Source organism: Bos indicus, chromosome 15 (assembly GCF_029378745.1).
Source record: "Bos indicus isolate NIAB-ARS_2022 breed Sahiwal x Tharparkar chromosome 15, NIAB-ARS_B.indTharparkar_mat_pri_1.0, whole genome shotgun sequence".
Lineage (NCBI taxonomy): Eukaryota > Metazoa > Chordata > Mammalia > Artiodactyla > Bovidae > Bos > Bos indicus.
The window spans coordinates 40,551,768-40,576,625 of NC_091774.1; the positions used below are offsets into that span (position 1 = coordinate 40,551,768).

Below are 24,858 nucleotides of genomic sequence, written 5' to 3' on the forward strand. Positions count from 1 at the left end.
GAGACTTTCGGCGGAGCCATTCACACTTGAACGCAGGCCCTGCCAGTGGAGCCGTGGTCTGAGCAGGGAGTCTGGGCGGGGCCTGGACTTTGAGCCAGGATGCCTGTCATCACATTTCTTTAGTTTCCCACCGCTGGGTCCTGGGTCCACTGATATGCCTAGCCACAGACACAGGAGCCAACTCCCTGACTGGGGAGTTTGGGAAGGAAGACTGGAGAGGGTGGGGGTAGGGTTCAAGGCAGACAGCAGCTCAACAGCCCTGGAAAGGTTGGGTTATTCAAGACCCACTGTCTGGCTAGAGCGCCTGGGCACTTTGATGGCATCTGTCTTGTCCCGGCTCTCTCGTCCCCCTCACAGGCTTATGCTCCTGTCTTTTAAAACTTTTTTATTTAGTCAGTTATTTTTAGCTGCACTGGGTCTTCATTGCTGCGTGTGGGCTTCCTCTAGTTGCCACCAACAGTGGCTACTCTTTGTTCCCGTGAGGGGGCTTCTCATTGTGGTGGCTTCTCTTGTTGCAGAGCACAGGTTCTAGGCATAGCGGTTGCAGGACGCAGGCTCAGTAATTGTGGTACACGGGCTTAGTCGTTCCGCGACATGTGGAATCTTACCAGACCAGGGATTGAACACATGTGCCCTGCATTGGCAGGTGGATTCTTAATCACTGAGCCACCAGGAAAGTCCTTAAGTTCCTGTCTTGACCCCTCCCTACATTGCCATTCCCCAGTGGCGCTCAGAAGGCTAGTTGGGCAGCCCCCTCGGTGATCTCAAGCCTTGCTTACTGCCAGGGCTCAGCCCTACCTGCTGGAGTCCTTCTCCCTGTATACCTGCCTGGACTGTGGAACCTGTGTGAGTCACACCTGTGGGGCCTCAGCAGGTCTGGCTGCTGGTCCTGGGCTCAGCCACTGTCAGCAGCCTCAGCCTGCCCAGACCCAGGCCCTTCTCTCCCTCCAGCCACATCCCTTGCACTCAACCTGTCTCCTGCTTTCTGCCCAAAGTTGCACAGCCCCCCTGGTTGCTACTCCAGGGCAATGACAGGCCATGTCTTTGGAATGGAAGTGAGACTCCTTCAGACTTTTATGCCTGCACCCCTTCTCAGAGCATCCAAGTAACCAAGTATTTGGCAGAAAAGACAGAACATACCATCAAAATAACACCTTTGGAGTTTTGTTAAACCTCTCCTCACCCTAGGTTTCCCTGATGCCTCAGATGGTAGAGAATCTGCCTGCAATGCAGGAGACCCAGGTTCAATCCCTGGGTTGGGAAGATCCCCTGGAGAAGGAAATGGCAACCCACTCCAGTATTCTTGCCTGGAGAATCCCATGGACAGAGGAGCCTGGGGGCTACAGTCCATGGGGTTGCAAAAGAATCGGACATGACTGAGTGACTAACACTTTCACTTTCTCTTCACCCAATTATAAAGTTTCTTATAGTCAGTTAAGGAAAGCCCCACCATTCCTCCTTTGCCAATCAAATGATGAAATACATAAAATGAAATCAAGAGGAAATATAGTATTTAAGATGATCCACAGTTAAAGTCAAGCCCCACATTGCTCTTTTTTTAAAGATTTTTATTTATCTTTGGCTGCACTGAGTCTTGACTGCTGCGAGCAGGCTTTCTGTAGTTGCAGTGAGAGGGGGCTACTCTTGGTCATGGCGCATGGATTTCCATTGCGGTGGCTTCTCTTGCGGAGCACAGGCTCTAGGCGTGCAGCTTCAGTAATTGCAGTGTGTGGGCTCAGTGACTGTGACACACGGGCTTAGTTGCTTCACAGGGTGTGGAATCTTCCCAGACCAGGGATTGAAACTGCGTCCCCTGCATTGCCAGGAGGATTCTTATCCACTGCACCACCAGGGAAGTCCCTAATCCCTGTTTCTAGCTTGTGTGGCCTGGCTTGGCCAGGATTATAAGAATATGGAGGCAGCAGGGAATTGTGGAAAGAATGAGATTTCAGTCAGAGCTGGGTTTGAGTCCCAGCTGGTGAACCTCTGTGGACACGGTTTTCTCTTCTGTAAAATAGGGATAACAGTAGTTCCTACCTGAGAGTTGGCTGAGACGTCTGCAGGAGCCAACCCTATGCTTGGCACATAGTCAGAGTCCAGCAGGAGTTTATTTAAAGTCTTTGCTTTACAGCTGCAACTCATCACTGATTCATGGCCTCCTGAGCAGAAAGGGGCTGGAAGCTTAGCTTTCGCAAGAGGGAGCATCTGTCCCTGGCAATATCCTTGGCTATGGCAAAGCACAGGTTATGTATGACACAACCAAAGGGGGTTCTGATCCCAGAGACAGAGGGAGTAGCAGGGATAGCAGGTGGAGGGGGACAAGACTGAGCAGAAGCATGGGAGATGCAGCCCAGGTCCACGCTGGGTCTGGAGTGTATACGCAGGGGGACGAGGCATGTCTACTTTGTTCTCTGTGGTGGTCTTTGCCTAGAACTGTGTCTGGAGGCATAGGTAATGTCTAAATATTTATTGAACGAGTAAAGAATAAATCGATGAATGAACAACCTTATCGGTCAGAGCCTGGTTGTTGCAGGAATTCCATTTAAAAACAAGGGCAAGGAGAACAGCTGCTGGCAGGAAACAAAGGTTCTCTGGCAACAGATGGGTCTGTCTGGATGTAAAGAGTTAGCGATTGGTCAGGTGGTATAGAACCAGGTTCTGGGGACATGGAGTGGGCAAAGGGATTTTGGTGTGTGGACAGTGGAAGCCACTAATGTTTTTGGAGTTCTAGGTGAGAACCCGAGCTTTGGAGCCAGGCTGCCCGGGCTCAGAGCCCAGCTCTGTCGCTGGCGAGGCATGTGACCTGTGTCAAGTCACTAAATCTCTCCGTGCCTTTATTTTTCTTCCTGTAAAATAAGGATGATGATAGTACCCACCTCACAGGGTTGTTGAGAGGGTTAAGTGAGAAGATTTGTATAAAGTACGTACTGTAAGTTCTCAAGAAGCACCTCTGTTCATTTTGTTTGACAAGGTGTAAGATTATCTGAGCTGTGTTTCAAGAAGTTTAAACAGGGAACATGCACAAGATGGAATAGCCCAAAGGGAAACTATTTCAGAGGTCATTTCAATGTCCAAGTGAGAGAGGATGGGGTCTGAGTCAGGGAAATCATTGAGTGCCTGAAGAGGAGGGGGATCAGTGCAAGACAGGCGGTTCATGAAGAGATTATTAACAACTGATTGGCTAAAGCAGCGTGGGGAGCAGAAAATTCAGAGCACGCATATCTGAGAAGGAGGATTCTTGGGAAGAAGAAGCCACTTCTGCAAGAGACAGGGATGTCTAAAGGAGAAGCAGGTGTAGGAAGGATAAAAATTCAGTTTGGGGTGTGCCAAGTTAGACGTGGGCTACCCCATTCAAAAGGAGATGTTATAAAGCTGGAAATGCCCAACTGGCAGGGTGAGACGTCGGGGCTGGAGGAGAGCAGGCGCAGGTGGCGGCCACAGAGAGACCTAAGGAGAGAACTGTGGAGGTGCCTCCAGGGGGCAGTCACAATCGGGGGCTGGGGCAAGGAAGACGGGACCTGGGAGCAGACAGAGCAGCAGCCAGAGTGTGGGAGGGAAGCAGACAGACACAGCGCCTCTGAAACCTTGGCAGCTGAGTTCCTGGAAAGAAGTGATGGATAGCAGGGTCAGATGCTCCACAGCCAGGGAAATAAGGGCTGGGTTAGCCTGATAGATGGAGTGATGACCACTGAGAGCAGTTCCAGCTTCTTGAAAACTAGTGGTAGGTTTTAGGAATTTCTAAAAAGAAAGGAAGGAAATGGGATCAGTATGGATCTGTAGACTTTCAGGGATCATCTTAAGGAAAAGAATGGGGGGAAAATGGAATCTCAGGGAGGACTGACACAAACACAGGTATTTTTCATCCTAGAAACAGGCATGGTTTGGAGCAAAAGTCAAGATACTGGAGGAGGGAGGCTTGAGTTTGTAGGAGGGTGAGGGAGCTGGTCTTGGATGAGGCAGGTGAAGGTAGGGGCAGCCTGGAAATTGAGGTGGGAAGAAGTGAGAGGCAGCGAGAAGTTGATGTTGTGGGAAGAACATGACACATACAGCTTTGATTTCTTAGTGAAGAAAGGGATGAAGACTTAAAGGGGGAGGAAGTGAGAGAGTGGCCTGGGGAAAAGGTAGGAACAGGTGTTTGGGGAGATGAAGGTAATTCACATGAGTTGAGAGGAGACGTGCAGAAGCCAGGGATCACCCAATGGCAAGTGAAGATGCCCCCAAGAGTGACCAGTTGCTGGTGAATGTTCACTCTGATATTTTTGCAGCAGTTCTGTGCTGGGGATTAAGACCAGCAATGCCTCTCGACGGGGCTGAACGAAGGGTGATTTGGAGTGGAGAGAGAGCTTTGGGTGCAGTGACAGTCAAAACGTCTTGCAGTTAAAACATCAGGCTGGACTTTGGGCTCCTTGCTGGCTAGTTGGAATTTGTGGAATGAAGTGATTTCCCAACAAAAAGCAAGACTTTAGAAAAATGTTCCTAAGTCTCCATTTGGCTTTCGGATGAGTTGTGTGGATTTTTTGAAGCACCAAATCTGTATGGAAGATGAAATTGCTGATCCTGGGGGTGAATGCCACTAAGGATTACATGGCAGCTGGGGCTGGGGTATTTTATGGGAGAAGCTAACTAGGGATCTTCAAAGGCATCTGTCCTGCCTCATCACTGAATTATCTCAAATGAGCTGCATTTGTCACCCCCATTAGGATGGAAGACTCCATCTGGACAGGGATCCTGTACTCTCTGATCCCATTCTCTGCATAGAATGGGGCTGACCCCAGAGCAGGCATTTCACAAATATCCTCTAACTTGATCGCATTCTGATCATGTGCAGTTTGGGGACTTGTTCCAGGGTATTTGGTGTTTTGTTCATCAGTACTAGGGCAGGCGATGCAGGAAGTGTGGGCTCAGGTACTGAATGGAGGATGCGATCAGTGCCCCTCCCTGCAATGTGCACTCATCACCTAGAGATTCACAGCATGGAGGAGATGCAGCATACATGGCCTGAGTGCCTAGCTTAGCACATGCTCACTGGGACTGTCTTATTATCTATTATTTCAAGCCAAATGTCTCCTGTTCCATGAGAGTATATTCTCCAGTATTGTGGCAATTAAGGAGCGACTGGATGTCCTCTGAAGCTTGAGTGAAGAAAGCCTTCCAAGAGCTGCTTTTCAGAAACACTGGCAAATGTTTGCCATGGGCAACACTGTGTTTCTAAAGGGCAGGTGGTGAGGCCATTGTCAGGGTTTCCAGGAAGACACATAAGAGCCTGAGCATCGTGCAGTCCTAATCCTAGCTCCCAGACTGAGCAAATGTGTAGCTGATTAAATATTTATCTATTGTCCTGTCCACCTCAATAAAACAGGGCACTCTTTAAAGTGGTTGCCTTAATGACGTTTGTGTGTCTTGGAATGCCACCCCAGGGCAAACAAACAACATCTGAAAATGTGAAAACATGAAAATCAATAACAAGAAATGAAAAGTTCATTTCACTGATAAAACATCATTTATCTTTATCATTGGGGCTTCTCAGAAATTCCTAAGTGCCCTTTTAAATGCCAGCATCAAGGCTAGTGCCCACAGTGTGCAGAGGGGAGTTGAGGCAAGAATCCTGATTGCTTGGGCCAGGGAGCCGGCTAAGGAGAAGTATGCTTGTGGGGCAGGCGCCCACTGGACTGGTTTCCAACCAAGGAGCTCCCAAGTGGGGGTGTCTTCTAATATTTCTGGTATTTCACTTCCAATGAAAATAAAATAATATACTACTTTCCTATGAAAGATATTTCACAAGACCCTAACTATGCAGCATAAGTGACCCACTTTTGGTAGGCCTTATATGATAATAATAATTCATGCTGATTAATAATAATTGGGAAAATGAGATTATTACTCCACTTCCAGGAACCCTATACCTTGCCCTGTGCCCAGGCTGCAGAATGGCATTCCCACTCCCCACATTGAACCCGAATAGGGATGAGACAGTACAAGTCCTCTGGTAAGCAGGTTGCAGGCACTGGTCCCCAGGGCACAGCTTTCTGCCTGGTAGGCGCTCCTTTCCTTTGCTTTACATGTGCAGCCTCATCCAGCCTTCTGGTTTCCTTGTGTGTGTGTTCAGTCATGTCCGACTATTTGCAACCCCATGGACTATACCCCACCAGGCTCTTCTGTCCATGGAATTTTCCAGGCAAGAATACTGGAAATCCTGCTCCAGGGGATCTTCCTGATCCAGGGATCGAAACAGCATCTCTTGGGTCTCCTGCATTGGCAGGCGGTTTCTTTACCACCCCACCACTTGGGAAGCCCCCTTTGGTTCCTTAGCTCTTCTCATAAGACCCAAATGTAGAGAGGATGGGGATGCCTGAGAGCTCCTTCGATCCCCGCAGGAGGGTAGAGTATTAGGAGCGCCCAGCAGGCCTTGCCTTTGGATAGCACACCCAGGCTTCCTATGCAGGCTTGAGACCAGATTAGCGTGGGGCGGGGCAGAAGCTGGAGCTCCTCTCCTGGGCCCTTTGCTCTCCAGCAACAACCATGGTAAGGAGATGGGAAGGGCAGTCCATATTACTGACATAGGTTTCTCCAAAGTTTTCCCACACAGTGGCCAGAAGGCTTTTTTAAAAACATACATTGCTTCCCATTTTTCCTATGATAGAATCTGTAATCCTCTTATCTGACACCTCTTCTCCCCTCTCACTCTGTACTCGAGCCATCCTGACTTCCTACCAGTTTGTTTAGGGAACTGAGTCTTCTCCTAGCTGGGATCCTGTTCTTAATATTCTTTACTTGAATAGCTCAGTGATTCAGGTGTCACTTTATTTTTATTTATTTATTAGAATGTCTTTTAAAAAAATGTTTTTTTTATTTGGCTGTGTCGGATCTTCATTGCATCACGTGGGATCTTTTGTTGTGATGCACGGACTCTAGTTGGGGCACGTGGGCTCAGTAGTTATGGTACACAGGCTTGGCTGCTTCTTGGCATGTGGGATCTTTGTTCCCCGGCCAGGGATCCAACCTGTGTTCCTTGCTTTGTAAGGTGGATTCTTAACCTTTGGATCACCAGGAAACTCCCTCAGGTGTCACTTTAAAATATTACTTTGCCAGGGACCTCTCTTGACCTCAAAATTTAAATGAGACCTCCTTCAAAGTTTTACGTACTTCTCTACAGGGGTCATCTCAATTTGTCAGTACCTTTAATTTGTGATTATTTTTAAGCTCTATGAGTGAGCCTTGATGGCCACTGGTCACAGTTCACCTAATGCATCGTAGACACTCAATACATACTTCTAGACCATATGGCCTAAGGGCTAAATGAATGGATGAGTTCCACAGAGTACTCAGCCTGCAAATTCTTCAGGAACCAAATAGGTCCCGTGGTCAAGCACGATTGGGATGCCCTCTTCTGGTCTCCCCTTAGAGAGTCATAATCTTCATTAGTGCAGGGAACACTGAGTCAGGCTCCAATGAGAAAAAAAAAAGCAAAAAGTAAAACCCAAACCATAGAAAGGGAGTTTAATTTTCTTTGGCGTCTTGTTTTCTCAACTCAAGGGTGACATATTTTTCACCTCACATCTATTAACATCCTACAGAATGTACTTTTAAAAGATGCTTCAGCGGTGCTTCCTGCCTGGGAAATCTGCAAATCTCAAAAGATTGTCGAGCATGGGGTGGGGACTGGGCATCTTCCATTGAGCACCCTCATGGTGCCTGGCTAGCATCATGAACACATGTGCAAACACTACCAGAGCAAAGCATTGGGCATGAACAAATATTGTAGCTAGCCTGGGTTTATATTTTTTAGGAAAGAGAGAGGAAAAGATGGTCAAAATTCGCTGTGTGCAGATAGAATCTTTGCAGTTATAACAGTGAGCCGCTCCTACATTACTAGTCTGTTACTGGAACCTGAATCTACAAGTGTTAGGAAGCTGATCAGTCCACCAGCCACCCAGGAATTGCATCTCAATTCAGTCTTCTCGTTCTCAGTATTCGCAGCAACTCTCAAGTTTTCCAACGGATATAAGCGAAGTTTGGGTGGGGGAGGAGATTGCATGCAATATTAGCATTAATGGAGGTTTCAGAACACACCCCTTTGGCATCTTTAGTATGTTGTATGTAGGTAGGGTTCTTGAGGTGGGGTTGTAATTAAGTGCAGTGGATCTGAAATTATTTTTGATCAGCCCCTACTTAGGGCAAAACTGCTTGACTTACCGACTCCATCTAGTCTCATTTTCCACTGGAAAAATAAATTAATGATAATTTAGGGGGAGTGGATTATGTATACATTTGTTCTAGCACTGGAGTATGGATGATTCATATTTGAACCACAATGTATACATGTCTGAGAGTCAAGTTATTGGAAAATTACAGCCCAGGGATACTGTTGATGCAAATAAGCTTCAGTGTACTCTGTTGGGTTAACCAGGAAAACCACAACAAAATAAACTGATAATGATAAAGCTAAGCTAACTGTAATTCATAATTAAAAAGTACCAAGAGCAGCAATTGCAAATAGCAACCAACTCAAGACAACATTGATGATGTGCTGATAAAGAGTCCTTCTCCCAGACTTTGGAAATGTCAGCTCTGTGCCTGCACATGTGAAGTTGGAGCCTTCCCATAGAGTAGACGGGCTCTGCATGGGTGGCTGGGCTTGTAGCAGGATACTGTGGCTACTCAGTAACTTTTAGTATTTTCTGAGTCAATTACAAATTAGTAGCCCTAGTAATATGTATAACTACCAGCTTAATCAAACTGTACACCATTTACCATAATGATCCAAAAGAGGCCTTTAAGAAATAAATTCAGTTGAGGACACAGGGGAATGTTTCTGGTAATGTCCTCCCCATCCCCACTCCCCACTCCAGTAGGTCCCAGTCGTGACTGTTGAGAACATTTCCTCCTTCTGGTGGGGCTTTCATTTTCTAGCTCATACAGAGCAGGGATGTGCATCTGGATTTATAAAGTACTCATATTCTCAGTTTAATGAGAGTTTTAATACCCAGCACAAAATAATCTCTAAGATAGAACATTAAATGAAAAAAAGCAGTGTGCATGATAGTATGTATAATATGCTATTTATGCTTAAAATAATCTTATATATGTTGACAGACATGTATATACTTTATATTGTTGGGATATCTGGAAGCAAATACTAGAAACAACAAAATAGTTGCCTCTGGAGACAGGTATTGTCTGCTGGGAAAAAGGAGGGAGGAAGACTGGGTTTTTCACTAGATATCCATTCATGCTTTTTGAATTTTGCACAATTTACACATTAACTATTAAAAATATGAAATAATCTAAATTTAGAAAAGACGAAAAAAGGATCCAGTGAGCCTACAGAGACTTGATTTTTGCCTCAGATTTTTTTTTTTCTTTTAAAAGAGACAAAGGTTACGTTTGGTTTATTTGTTTTCTGATGCCTTTACCCCCCTTCAAAAACAGTCACGTTTTAGGCACAAGGTTCCATAATGTAAAGAAAAACCTCTAAATGAGATGGCAGGGTTATAAAAGCAGGCCCAAGCCCTGGAATTTCAGAGTAAGGTAAAGACCTTGGTCTCAAAACACCATTTTCTGACAGATTGGACCTGCTATTAAAAGAATTTCCAAGTGTTCTGATGTGTTTTCATATAGTACATATGTAAAATATAAAAAGGAGTGCTCTTCATAAGTCACTTGTCCACTGTCCATTTGCAGCTTGAATATAAGAAAAAAGCACAACATGGAGACAAAATTCATATAGCAAAGCACATTTAAATGAGTTCATTTCTCTTATTTCATCTGCTTTAGTATTGCTCAAGGAGACAAAGCAATTATTTATGCTGAATCGCTATCAGGAATTTAAAAAAGAGCAAACTGAGATAGTACTGTATTTAGTGTTTCTTAATGACAAATGAATTATTTCACTAATTATGTAAAAAAGGATTGTATTCTTTTACACAGATCGACACAAGAGAGTACATTTTCTTTGTATCTTAAATGCTGAATAATACTTTTCGAGTGAAATCTCTCCAGAAATAAGTAGTATATTGAAATTATATGGGTTTTGAGCAACTGCAGCGAGACTGTAGAGTAAGAATTGATGAAAAGCAGGAAGGAATGTTTGGACATGACGGAAGGCCTCCCTCTGGGTGGTGTAGATAGAGATCACGATGAATTCCTCAAATCAGAGAGGGGCTTTGTGCAACTGGGCCTCAAGTAGTACGAAAGTAGGCACAGACATCCAGAGGTGGGGATACAGGCCGGTGGCCACCTAGCATACTTCAGTAAATTCTATAATGAAGATCTATCAGTACAAGTTACTACCTATCCCAAGGCTTTGGTCAACGTAGAGTACAAATGTGAAATACCACAAGCCACATCCCTCGGTCTGAGGATGTCCCCCTGTATGCTAAGTGTGCAAGTATCTGCCCCACGCTTCTTGTCCTCCTAATCACCCCGCTTCAGCCCCTTTCCTATCCCAGGCCCTTCAGGCTAAGACAACTTGAGCCCTGTATTCCAAACTTCGGTTCATGTAGAGGGGATCCATGTAACCACAAGCCCGCGGGTAACCCACGCAAGGAAACCTACTCAGATTGGGTCTAAATAACTTGCATTTTTGCTTGCCTGAATTAGCCAGTAATTGCATGTGGGTAGACTTCGCCAGAAATGGTCTAAATGATCAATTAGAGGGCAAAAAGGAGTTCCTTTCTTTAAAGCTCAAGAGTCCCTGTTGAAGAGCCCTGCTTCCCAAGCCCTGCTCACATGGGCCTGTGCCCAGCTCTCTGCGGTGCCTGGGTATATTGTACATTTGCCTAACGATAATGAATCAAGGACTTATTTTGTAGGAAAATATAGGGCACTTCCATTACATGCAATCAGGCAAAAAGGCTGCAAAATGTGCCACTCCATTAATTTCAAACAGAATCCTTTCCAAATGTCACCCTGAAACTAGAATAAGGGGTTATTACAAATCTGAAGGAATTAAGAGTAATTTTCATTTGTACAAAGGAGTTGAGGGATACGGCTCCTGCCACACACACACTATTAATTGGGCTAAATTTGATTTGCCAATTTCAGTGTGAACCACTGAGTCCTGACCTAGCCTGCCTTGTGCTGAGATCAGGGGTCCTATCTTCTTGGAGGGCGCAGGTGCACATGCAAACGCAAGTACAGGATGTACAGAGAATGTAACATAATGGGCTAGTTATTAACGAACATGTTCTTCAAAGAAGCAAAACAAATGGCAGCTTCTGCCAAGTCACGTAACCTCTCTGAGCCTCAGTTTCCTTATCTGTAAAAGGGGCTGATAACATCTTCTTCAGTGGGAGTCATGAGTATTCACGAGTTGGAGTAGGTCAGAGCACTTAGCGTGGTGCCCAGCCCATAGGTTACACCCATTAAATGGTAACTCTTATCTTTGTTTTCATCTTGTGAGGGTGGGTAGGTGGGTGGATGGGCTGTGGTGCCTAAGCTGGTTCCAGATTACACAGAAGGAAATCTGGACCTGGTACCAGGATGGGTCAGCCTCAGAGCCTAGGAGGTCAGGTCAGCCCATTGAGGTCATTTCCTTCCTGATCTCAGTTCCCACTATCTCTGAGAAAAGAGCAGCTGGACTTGGAGGAGAGCACAGAGCAGGAGACAGGAGTAAGCAGGATAAGGCGCTTCCGGGGATGGTCCAGTCTGACCCTCACTCCACGTTCCGGTACTTGGTGAAGAGGTTGTATAACACTCGCAGGGTAGATTTCAGGTCACAGTTGACGATGTCTGCATAGGAAACAAAACAAAAAACACATTGCTTCAGTGGTGCCCAAATTGGCATTGGTTGTCCCCTTCCTCCTGCCACCCACCATGGGTGCCCAGTATGGTCCCAGGGGAGGGGTGTGCTCCTGGAGAGCCACCTCCCTGTCCTGCTAGGACAGAAGAGCAGCCCCACAAGCCAACCAGGGGCAGGTGGGTGTTGAAGGATGGGAGGGCTATGCAGCAAGACTTCAGAGCAGGGGACAGTGAGGGGCAGAGGTGCTGGGGTGTGGGTGTTGCACCTCTCACTGAAAGACAGCGGGCTCCAGGGCACGCAGCCTTTGCCCTGGAATCAGCATCTCAGGTGCGAGGAACCTGACCCGACTCTGTCCCTGGTCTCACCTGTGTCTGGGGGCCCCTCTGCCTTTACCCTGCACCACAGAGCCAGCTGTGAGTGGTGGAAAGGAGGGGATAGCCTGGGGCTACAGTGGGGGATGAGGCGGTGGCTTAGGACTAAGCCACCTCTCCTTTAAGAAGGGAGGGCGGGCCCCTAGATGGCATAGGAGCCCACCTGGCAGGGAATACTGGGTAGACAGGTGTCATCTGAAAGATTAAGGACAGAGCAAGGTGGCCGGATTTGAGACTGGGAGCTGGACTCTATTATCAGGAGAATTCCACTGCGGGTCCTGAGCTTTCATGCAACCATTTCCTCCCCCCTCACTTCCCCTGTCCCCTCTCTCTGTTCCTGTCTTCATTGGTCACTTTCTCTGGCTGCCTTACTAACCCTCTGCTGACACTGACTTCTCCACCTTCTCCCCACGAGGCTCTGCTCTGGCCCTTCTGCACTCATGACTCTGCTGGAGAGCCTTCCCTGAAGAACCAGCATAGAGAAAACGTAAAGAAAGGAACTCTTTGCCTACTATAGGGTTACATGCTTGTGTGTGCTCTGTCGCTTCAGTTGTGTCCAAGTCTTTGTGACCCTATGGACTGTAGTCTGCCAGGCTCCTCTGTCCATGGAACTGTCCAGGCAAGAATACTGGAATAGGTATTGCTATGCCCTCCTCCAGGGGATCTTCCTGACCTGGGATCAAACCCATGTCTCTTGCATCTCCTGCATTGCAGGTGGATTCTTTCCCCACTGAGCCACCTGGGAAGCCCATATACAGTTACAAACTGTGGTAATTATAAGGAAAAGTTAAAAAAAGAGAAAGGTGAAAGCCTAATGACTATACAAGGCAGGAGAGTTGAGATTGAGGATTACATAAGTCGAAAAAGGGCAAGTGGAGGGAAATTTCAGGAGCCGGGGTGGCTGTTTCCCTTGAACTGGGTGCTAGTTACAGGTGGCTCGTGGAATATTTCACTAACCCACACTTTTATGTGCCACTCTTTATGTGATATTTTTCATAGTAAAAGTTATTAGGAAAAAAAAAACACAAAAAAACACCCTAACTGTGCAGAACGTCAGATGAAGTAAATGATGTCAGAGAATAGAAAATAATAAATGCTCTAGGATTCAAAAGTGGGAGAGAGGAGGCTGAGCTGCTGTGAGAGAAGGGTTTGGGGACAAGGTCAGGGTTCCAGCAGTGGCCTGGTGAATAGGAACGGGGATCATTCAGGACCAGCAGAGTGGGAGGCGGGGGCTCCAGTGGCTCCAGGTCTTAGCCTGAGAACCCAGGCAGCTGTGGCTACTGCCATAGTCAGGTGTGCCCAGGTCCCAGCACCGCAAAAATTAAGACCAACTGGGCCAGAAGCCGAGGGCCCAGGGCTCGGGAATCTCCTTAGGGCTCCCTCAACTCCTGGAAAGCCTCCTGCCTGCTCCTGCCCAGGCCTCGTCTCAGTTGTACACCAATCCTGCTCCACCCTGTGGGGCTCAGACTCTGCTCCAAGCTCTCTCGCTGATAGACCAAGGGCTCAGGGACCAGCCACCAGACCTGGAGCGCAGCCCCCTTTCTGCTTCCGCGTTGGTTCCTGCACAGATCTGAGCCTCTAACTGGGATCCTGACCCGTAGCTGAGACCTGCTACCTCGCCCTGGTCAGGCTGAATCACTTTCTGCCAAATACAGTCCCATGTCCTCTGGGCTAATTCCTGTCCTCCCCTTACTGCTTGATGTTGAGTGTTCCTTAAATTCCACTCAAGTCAAAGATTAGGGAGTTAGCCTAAGGAGGAACTGCTAGAGAGGCAGACAGGGGCAAAGGTGAGCTCAACAAGGGAGTGTGTGAAGGGGCAGGTAGGGTAACACTGCGGCCACTGCCGCTGGTTCCTAACTGGGCTCCTCAAAGCCTCTTGCCCTCTCCTGTCCATTGTACTCACTGCAGTTAGACTACTTGGTTTCTGGGTATGGTTGTGCAAGATGCACACTCCACGGTACATTATTCACATTTGCACAGTGTTACCATAGATAACAACATAACTCTGGTCCTAGGAGGCTACCCTGGTGGCTGAGATGGTAAAGAATGTGCCTATAATGCAAGAGGCCCGGGTTCGATCCCTGGGTCGGGAAGATCCCCTGGAATATGGAATGGCTTCCCACTCCAGTATTCTATGGACAGAGGAGCCTGGTGGGCTATAGCCCGTAGGGTCACAAAGAGTCGGACATGACTGAGTGACTAACAGGAGGTGTGCAGCTCACAGCTTGTATGGTCATACAGCCATGTCACTTAAAGCCCAAAATCCTCATCCACGGTTTCACAGGGCAAAAGCTGACTCCAGCCCACCTCTCCAATCTCATGTCCTGCCATGTTCTGCTCATTCACTCTGCACTGACCACACTGGCTTTCTTTTACAACCTCCCAATAGGCTGTCCTCCATTATCTCAGCCTCTGCACACACTGTTAAACACCTAGATTGTTCTTCCCAAGTAGCTGACTCCCGATCCTCTTGTAGACCTCAGCTCAAAGCACTGCCTCCTTCGTGAAGTCTTTCTGACACCTGGTCTTGGTGAGGGCACCCTGTCTTATGTTCTCAAAACTCTCACACTCTTCCTTCACAGCACTCTCTCCAGTTCTAAATCAATGATTTGTGTGCTTATTTGATGAAATCTGTCTCTGCCTAGACTCTGAGCAATGTGACTGCAGAGAATTGATCGTGTTTTGCTCCAGTGCCTGGCCTGGTACCTGGCATGCACAGACCTCAGACATATTAGTAGGAGATGAATGAATGAACTGATGCTGAAGCTGAAACTCCAGTACTTTGGCCACCTCATGCAAAGAGCTGACTCATTTGAAAAGACCCTGATGCTGGGAAAGATTGAGGGCAGGAGGAGAAGGGGATGACAGAGGATGAGATGGTTGGATGGCATCACCGACTCGATGGACATGGGTTTGGGTGGACTCCGGAGTTGGAGATGGACAGGGAGGCCTGGTGTGCTGCGGTTCATGGGGTCACAAAGAGTCAGACATGACTGAGCGACTGAACTGAACTGAAATGAATGAATAATTGCCCAGTGTCCTGGAAGCCAAGAAAGAAAATTCTAGAAAGAGGGGATGACTAGTAGAGCCATATGCTCCCAAGAAGGTAAGAGCTGGAAAGAGTCTCAGGGGACATGGTCCTACTGGTGGCTTGGGAGAGAGCATGGCCACATGTAGGTGGAGGCAAAGTGTTCACAGCAGAATGAGCAGTGGGCATGGGCGCAAAGGAGGGACTTGGGAGCCTGATGAAGGACAGACACGGAAGGAGACGAGAGGATTTGTTTTTCTCTTTTAAAGACAGGTGAGTTCTAAGGTTGCTTGAGAAAGAAAATGGCCAATATGGGAAAAGGTTTCAAAATGTCCATTGAACCTAATTAATTTTATTTCTTCTTTTATTGAAATAAGTTGGTTTACAATATTACATTCGTTTCAGGTGTACAACACAGTGATTCAACATTTTCATAGATATACCCCATTTAAAGTCACTAAAAACAATGGCTATATCTTCCTGTGCTGTACAGTATACCCTTGTTGCTTATTTATTTTATACATAGTCGTTTGTATCCGTGAATCCCCTACCACTATCTTGTTCCTCCCTCCTTCCCTTCCCCTCCTGGTAACCACTAGTTTGTTCTCATATCTGCGAGTCTGTTTTGTTGTATTCATTCATTTGTTTTTTAGATTCTACATATAAGGGAGATCATACAGTATTTGTCTGTCTGTATCTAGCTTATTTCACTAAGCATAATATTCTGTAGGTCCATCCATCTTGCCGAATGTCACAGTTTCTTAATCCACTGATTTGCTGAGGAGCACCTGAGTTGCTTCTACATCTTGGCTGTTGTAAATAGAGCTGCTATGAACATCAGGTACATGTATCTTTTTGAATTAGAGATTTCATCTTTTCTAGTTACATACCCAGCAGTGGGATTGCTAGATCATATTGTAGTTCAACTTTTAGTTTTTAAGGAAGCTCCATACTATTTTTCATCAGTTCAGTCACTCAGTCATATCCGACTCTTTGCGACCCCATAGACTGTAGCACGCCAGGCTTCCCTGTCCATCACCAACCCCGGAAGCTTGCTCAAACTCATGTCCGTTGAGTCGGTGATGTCATCCAACCATCTCATCCTCTGTCATCCCCTTCTCCTCCTGCCTTCAATCTTTCCCAACATCAAGGTCTTTTCCAAGGAGTCAGTTCTTCGCATCAAGTGGTCAAAGTATTGGAGTTTCAGCTTCAGCATCAGTCCTTCCAATAAATATTCAGGACTGATTTCATTTAGGATTGACTTGTTGGATCTCCTTGCAGTCCAAGGGACTCTCAAAGAGTCTTCTCCAACACCACAGTTCAAAAACATCAATTCTTCAGTGCTCAGCTTTCTTTATAGTCCAACTCACATTCATACATGACTACTGGAAAAACCATAGCTTTGACTAGACAGACCTTTGTTGGCAATGTCTCTGCTTTTTAATATGCTCTCTAGGTTGGTCATAGATTTTCTTCCAAGAAGCAAGCATCTTTTAATTTCATGGCTGCAGTCACCATCTGCAGTGATTTTGGAGCCCCCCAAAATAAAGTGCTTACTTCAGCAGCACATATACTATTTTCCATAGTGGCTTCAGTAATTTATATTCCTACCAGCAGTGTAGGAGGGTTCCCTTTTCATCCTCTCACTGCATTTACTATTTGCAGATATTTTCCTGACAGCCATTCTGAGAGGTGTGAGGTGCTATCTCATTGTCATTCTGATTTGCATTTCTCAGATTAGTGATGCTGAGCAAAATTTTCTGTGCTTGTTTCCCATCTGTATATCTTCTTTTAAAAATGTCTGTTCAGGTCTTCTGCTCATCTTTTAATCAGGTAGTTTGACTTTTTTCTATTGAGTTGTATGAGCTACTTACATACTTTGGATGGTGGTTTAGTCACTCAGTTGTGTCTGACACTTTGTAACCCCATGGACTGTAGCCTGCCAGGCTCATCTGTCCATGGATTTTCCAGGCAAGAATACTGGAGTGGGTTGCCATTTCCTTCTTCAGGGGATCTTCACAACCCAGGGATTGAACCCAGGTCTCCTGCATGGCAGGCAGTCTCCTGCATTGCAGTCAGATTCTTTACTAGCTGATCTGCCAGGGGATCCTCTAGTAACCACTTACTGATAATACAATTTGAAAATATTTTCTCCCATTCAGTAGGTTTTTCTTTGTTTTATTTTATCAATGTTTCTTTTGATATGCAAGCTTTTAAATTTAAGTTCCGTTTATTTATTTTTGCTTTTGTTTCTTTCCTGTTAGGAGAGAGATCTACGAAAATCTGCTACAATTTGTCAAAGAATATCAAAGAATATTTGGCCTGTGTTCTGCTGTAGGAGTTTTATGGTTTCAGGTTGTAAATTTAGGTCTTTAATCCACTTTGAGTTTATTTTTGTATACAATATGAACACATGTTCTAATTTCTTTCTTTTACATGTAGCTGTCCAGTTTTCCCAGTACAAGTTATTGAAGAGACTGTCTTTCCTCCATTGTACATTCTTGCCTCCCTTGTTGTAGATAAACTGAGCACAAGTGTGTGGGTTTATTTCTGGGCTCTCTATTCTGTTCCATTGATGTATATGTCATTTTTATTACTGTGGCTTTGCAATGTAAAGTTATAGCAAATGATTCCCCCAGCTTTGTTCTTTATTCTCAAGATTACCTTGGCAATGTGGGGTGTTTTGTGGTTACATATAAATTTTAGGATTATTTTTTCTAGTTCTGTGAAAAATGTCATGAGTATTTTGGAAGAGATTATGTTAAATCTGTAATTGCTTTGAGTGGTATGGACATCTTAACTATTAACTCTTCCAATCCATGAACATGGAATATCTTTCCATTTCTTTGTATCATCTTCAATTTCCTTCATAAGTGTTTCATGGTTTTCAGATTATAGAACTTTCACTTCCTACAACTTTACTGAATTCATTTATTAGTTCTAGTAGTTTTTTGGTGGAGACTTTAGGGTTTTCAAAATATAGCATCGTGTCATCTACAAAGGTGACTTTGTAGATGTCACCCTGGTAGTTTTTCTTCCTGTCCAGTTGGATACTTTTTATTTCTCTCTTCTGACTGCTATGGCTAGGACTTCCAACACTGTGTTAACTACAAGTGATGAAATGGGCATCCTTGTCCTAGTCCGGATTTTAGAGAAAAAGCTTTTTAGCTCTTCACTGTTAAGTATAGAGTTAACTGTGGGTTTATCATGTTGTTCAGTTGCTCAGTTGTGTGTGACTCTTTGCAACCCCATGAACTGCAGCATGCCAGGCTTTTTTATCCTTTCACTATATCCCAGAGTTTGCAGCTTGCAGAGTTTGACCCCATAGACTGCAGCACGCCAGGCTTCCCTGTCCATCACCAACCCCGGAAGCTTGCTCAAACTCATGTCCATTGAGTCGATGATGCCATCCAGCCACCTCATCCTCTGTCGTTCCCTTCTCCTCCTGCCTTCAATCCTTCTCAGCATCAGGTCTTTTCCAATGAATCCACTCTTTTCATCAGGTGGCCAAAGTACTGGATCTTCAGCTTCAGTATAAGTCCTTCCAATGAATATTCAGGGTTGATTTCCTTTAGCATTGCCTGGTGTGATCTCCTTGTTGTCCAGGGAACTCTCAACAGTCTTCTCTAGCACCACAGTTCGAAAACATCAATTCTTTGGCACTCAGCTTTTTGTATGGTCCAACTCTGACATGCATACAGAACTACTGGAAAAACTATACTTTTCACTAGATGAACCTTTGTTGGCAAAGTGATGTCTCTGCTTTTTATATGCTGTCTATGGTTGTCACAGTTTTTCTTCCAAGGAGCAAGCATCTATTAATTTTCTGGCTGCAGTCACTGTCTCTAGTGATTCTGGAGCCCAAGAAATTAAAGTCCATCACTGTTTCCATTGTTTCCCCATCTATTTTCCATGATGTGATGGGAATGAATGTCATGATCTTAGTTTTTTGAATGCTGAGTTTTAGGCCAGCTTTTTCACTCACCTCTTTCACCTCCATCAAGAGGCTCTTTAGTTCCTCCTCTTCACTTTTGGTCATGAGGGTGGTATAATTTGTATATATGAGGGTATTGATATTTCTCCTGGAAATCTTAATTCCAGCTTGTGATTCATCCAGCCCAGCATTTCTCATGATGTACTCTGCATGTAAGTTAAATAAGCAGGGTGACAATGTATAGCCTTGACATACTTCTTTCCCAATTTGGAAGCAGTCCATTGTTCCATGTCTGATTCTAACTGGCTTCTTGACCTGCATACAGGTTTCTCAGGAAGCAGGTAAGTTGGTCTGGTATTCCCATCTCTTTCAGAATTTTCCACAGTTTGTTGTGATCCACACAGTCAAAGGCTTTAGCGTAGTCAATGAAGCAGAAGTAGATGTTTCTCTGGAATTCTCTTGCTTTTTCTATGACCCAACAGATGTTGGCAATTTGATCTCTGGTTCCTTTGCCTTTTCTAAATCCATGTTGTACATGTGGAAGTTCTCCGTCACATACTGCTGAAGCCTAGTTTGAAGGATTTTGAGCATTACCTTCCTAGCATGTGAAATGAGAGGATAATTGTGCAGCAGTTTGAACATTCTTTGGCATTGCCCTTCTTTGCAATTGGAATTAAAGCCAGCCTCTTCCAATCCTGTGGCCACTGCTGAGTTTTCCAAATTTGCTGGTATATTGAGTGCAGCACTTTCACAGCATCATCTTTCAGGATTTGAAATAGTTCAACTGGAATTCCATCACCTCCACTAGCTTTGTTCATAGTAATGCTTTCTAAGGCCCACTTGACTTCATACTCCAGGATGTCTGGCTCTAGGTGAGTGACCACACCACTGTGGTTATCCAGGCCATTAAGACCTTTTTTGTACAGTTCTGTGTATTTTTGCCACCTCTTCTTACTCTCTTCTGCTTCTGTTAGGTCCTTACTGTTTCTGTCCTTTATCATGCCCATCTTTGCATGAAATGTTCCCTTGTTATCTCTAATTTTCTTAAAGAGATCTCTAGTTTTTCCTGCTCTATTGTTTTCCTCCATTTCTTTACATTGTTCACTTAAAAAGGCTTTCTTATCTTAAATCACCTTTATTGTATTAAGATATGTTCCTTCTATACCAACTTTGAGAATTTTTTTTTATCATGAATGGATGTTGAATTTTGTCAAATACCTTTTTTGTCTACTGAGATGATCATATGATTTGTATCCTTCCTTTTTTTAATGTGATGTAGCACATTGATTTAGGCATACTGAACCATCCTTGCATTCCTGGGATAAGTCCCATTTAATTTTGTGATTTTTATATTGTTGAATTAGGGTAATATTTTTGTCATGCATTTTTACTTATATTTATCATAGATATTGGCCTGTAATTTTTTATTTTTTGTAGTATCTTTGCCTGATTTTGGTATCTGGGTAATGATGACTTGTAGAATGAATTTATGAATGTTCTCCTCTCTCCAGTGTTTTTTAACAGTTGAGAAGGATGATATTAGTTCTTTGTGTGATACAGTAGGACCTTGTTCTTTATCCACTCTATATATAATAGCTTACCTCTGCTAACTCGAACCTCCCACTTCATCTCTTCCCCAACCCCCTCTACCTTGGCAACCACAAGTCTGTTCTCTGTCTATGAGTCTGTTTATGTTTTGTAGATACATTCATTTATATCATATTTTAGATTCCACATATAAGTGATTACATATGGTATTTATTTGTCTTTTTTCTGACTTCACTTAGTATGATAATCTCTAGTTGTGCCTGTGTTGCTGCCAAGGGAATCATTTCATTCCTTTTTATGGCTGAGTAGTATTCCATTGTGTATTAACATATGTATGGATTCTTCTTTATTCATTCATCTGTCAATGGACATTTAGGTTATTTCCATGTCTTGGCTATTATGAAGAGTGCTGCTGTGAACACAGGGGTGCACGTATCTTTTTGGATTGTAGTTTTGTCCAGAAATATTCTGAGGAGTGAGATTGCTGGGTCATATGGTAATTCTGTTTTTTGTTCTCTGAGGAACCTCCATACTGTTTCCCACAGGGGCCGTACCAACTTACATTCCCACCAAAGTGTGGGAGAGTTCCCTTTTCTCCACATCCTCTCCAGCATTTGTTATTTGTAGAGTTTTAAAAATAATTGTATTTACTTCTGTATTCATTATTTTTGGCTGTGGTGGGTCTTGTTGCTGTGCGGGCCTTTTCTCTAGTTGTGGCGAGCAGGGACCACTCTAGTTGTGGTGCACAGGCTTCTCACTGTGGTGGCTCCTCTTGCTGCAGAGCACAGGCTCTGGGCACACAAGCTTCAGCAGTGCAGCACATGGGCTCAGCAGCTGCAGATCCAGGCTCTAGAGCACAGGCTCACTAGTTGCAGTGCGTGGACTTAGTCACTCTGTGGCACATGGGATCTTCCCAGATCAGGGACTGAACATGTGTCTTCTGCATTAGCAGGTGGATTCCTGACCACTGACTGAGCCACCAGGGAAGCCCCGGTAGAGTTTGTAATGATGACCATTCTGACTGGTGTGAAGTGGTACCTCACTGTAGTTTTGACTCGCATTTCTCTAGTCATTAGCAAGACTGAGCATCTTTCCATGTATCTTGACCATTTTTATTTCTTCTTTGGAGAAAGATCTATTTAGGTCTTCTACCCATTTTTGGATTGCGTTGTTTTTTTTGTTGTTCTTGAGCTGTATGAGCTGCTGTGTATTTTGGAAATTACACGCCTTTGTCAGTCACATCACTTGCAAATATTTTCTCCCAGTTTGTACATTGTCTTTTTAAAAATGGTTTCCTTTTCTATGCAAAAGCTTGTAAGTTGTTTATTTTTGTTTTTATTTCTATTGCCTTGGGAGACTGACCTAAGAAAACACTGGTACGATTTAAGTCAGAGTATGTTGTGCCTATGATCTCTCTAGGAATTTTATGGTGTCATGTTTTATGTTTAAATCTTTAAGCCATTTTGAGTTTGTGTATGGTGAGAAGATGTGTTCTAACTTCACTGAGTTATATGCAGCCCTTGAACTTTCCCAACACTATTTGTTAAAGAGACTGTCTTATTCCCTTTGTATATCCTCGCTTCCTTTATCAAAAATAAAGTTACTGGAGGTGTTTGGGTTTATTTCTGGGCTCTCTGTTCTGTCCCATTGATCCATATGGCTGTTTCTGTGCCAGTACCACACTATCTTCAATTACTGAAACTTTGTAGTAACCAAAAGTCTGGGAGGATTATGCCTTCTGCTTTGTTCTTTTTCTTCAGGATTGTTTTGGCAATTATGGATCTTTATACATTTTAGGATTATTTGTTCTGGTTCTTTGAAATATGTCATGAGTGACAGGATTGTATTAAATCTGGAGATTTCTTTGGGTTGTGTGGAGAAGGAAATGGCAACGTACTCCAGTATCCTTGCCTAGAGAATTCTATGGACAGAGAAGCCTGGTGGGCTACAGTCCATGGGGTTGCAAAGAGTCGGTCATGACCGAGCAACTAAACACACACACTTGGGTTGTATGGCCATTTTAACAATATAAATTCTTCCAATCCAAAGGCATGGGATATCTCTCCACTTCTTTGAATCATCTTCAATTCCCTTTATTAATGTTTTATAGTTAGTGTATAAGTCTTCCAGTTCTTTTGTTAGGTTTATTTCTAGTATTTCTTTTTTGGGAATTCAACTTTGAAAGGTATTTTTTATTTTTATTTTTTCTTAATTATTATTATTTTTTTTACAATATTGTATTGGTTTTGCCATACATCAACATGCATCTGCCACGGCTGCTGCTTCTAGAATATTTATCTTAAATTGTATTTATTTGTTTTTGGCTGTGCTGATCTTCACTGTTGTGTGCGGGCTTTCTCTGCTCGTGGCGAGCAGGGCTACTCTCTAGTCGCGGTGCGTGGGCTTCTTAGGGTGTGGGCTTCTCTCGTTGTGCAGCATGGGCTCTAGGGCTCTCGGGCTTCAGTAGTTGTTTCACATGGGCTCAGCTACCCTATGGCATGTGGACTCTTCCTGAACTAGGGATCGAGCCTGTGTCCTTTGCATTGGCAGGTGGATTCCCAACCACTGGGCCACCATGAAAGTCTGGTACTGTTTTTTACATTCCCTTTCTGATATTTCATTGTTAGTGTAAATAAATCCAATCGATTTTTGTACGTTAATATCCTGCTACCTTGCTGAATTTGTTTGTCAGTTCTAGTAGTTTTTGTATGTAGTCTTTAGGGTTTTCTATATATATAGAATCGTGACATCTGCATGTAATGACAATTTTACCTCTTCCTTCCCATTTGGATAACTTTTATTTCTTTTTCTCATCTGATTGCTGTGGTTGGTAGGACTTCCAATACTATGTTGATTAAAAGAGGTGAAAGTGTATGTGCTTGTTCCAGATTTTAGCAGGAAGACTTTTAGCTTTTCATTATTGAGTATTATATAGGCTATAGATTTGTCATGAATAGCTTTTATTATGTTGAGATGTGATCCCTCTATACCCACATTGGTAGGAGTTTTTAACATGAATGGATGTTGACTATTATCATATGCTTCTTTGGCATCTATTGAGATGACCATGTGGTTTTTGTCTTTTCTTTTGTATGTGGTGTATCACATTGACTGATTTGCATACACTGAAGCATGCTTGTGTACTTGGAATGAATCCCCTTGGTTGTGGTCTGTGATCTTTTTCATGTGCTGTTGCATTCAGTTTGCTAATGTTTTGATGAGAATTTTTACATCCCTGTTCATCAAAGATATAAGCCTGTGGTTTTCTTTTTTGGTAGTATCTTTATCTGGTATTGGTATCAGGGTGATGGTGGCTTCAGAGAATGTCTTTGGCAGTGTTTTCCCCTCTTCAGTTTTTTGGAGGAGTTTGAGAAGCATTGGTATAAGTTCTCCTTTGTTTGGTAGAATTGCCTGTGAGGCCACCTGGTCCTGGACTTTTATTTGTACGGAGTTTTAAATTGATAGATTCTGTTTCATCTCTGGATTTCCCTGGTGGATCAGTGGTAAAGAATCCACCTGCCAGTGTGGAAGACACAGGTTTGATCCCTGGGCCGGGAAGATATTCTGGAGAAGGCAATGGCAACCCACTCCTGTATTCTTGCCTGGCAAATCTCATGGACATAGGAGCCTGGTAGGCTATAGTCCATGGCATCACAAAAGAGTAGGACATGACTTAGCAACTAAACAACAACAACAAAAATTTCATCTCGAGTGATAGGTCAGTTCAAACTGTCTTTTTGATTCAATTTTTGTGGGCTTTATATTTCTAGAAACTTGTCCATTTCTTTTAGGTTGTCAAATTTGTTTGCATATAATTGTCTCTAGTGAATCAGTTACGGAGAAGGCACTGGCGACCCACTCCAGTACTCTTGCCTGGAAACTCCCATGGACGGAGGAGCCTGGTGGGCTGCAGTCCATGGGGTCGCTGAGAGTCAGACACGACTGAGCGACTTCACTTTCACTTTCACTTTTCACTTTCATGCATTGGAGAAGGAAATGGCAACCCACTCCAGTGTTCTTGCCTGAGAATCCCAGGGACGGGGGAGCCTGGTGGGCTGCCATCTATGGGGTCACATAGAGTCAGACACAACTGACGTGACTTAGCAGCAGCAGCAGTGAATCAGTTATAAGTATATATATTGCTGTTGTTCTGCTGCTCAGTTGTGTACAACTCTTTGTGATCTCATGAGTGGCAGCACGCCAGGCTTGTCTATCCTTCACTATCTTCCGGAGATTA

General features: G+C 44.3%; 1 protein-coding gene across 1 annotated transcript in view; it reads right to left on the reverse strand.

Moving 5' to 3' along the window:
* Positions 1 to 9,718: 9,718 nt before the first annotated feature.
* Positions 9,719 to 24,858, reverse strand: part of PARVA (parvin alpha) — a 179,561-nt gene continuing 164,421 nt past the window's right edge. Inside the window, exon 13 of the mRNA XM_019975250.2 lies at positions 9,719 to 11,730. Within this exon, the coding sequence (XP_019830809.2) occupies positions 11,654 to 11,730 (77 nt within the window). The 3' untranslated portion in view covers positions 9,719 to 11,653. The remainder of the gene's footprint in view (positions 11,731 to 24,858) is intronic.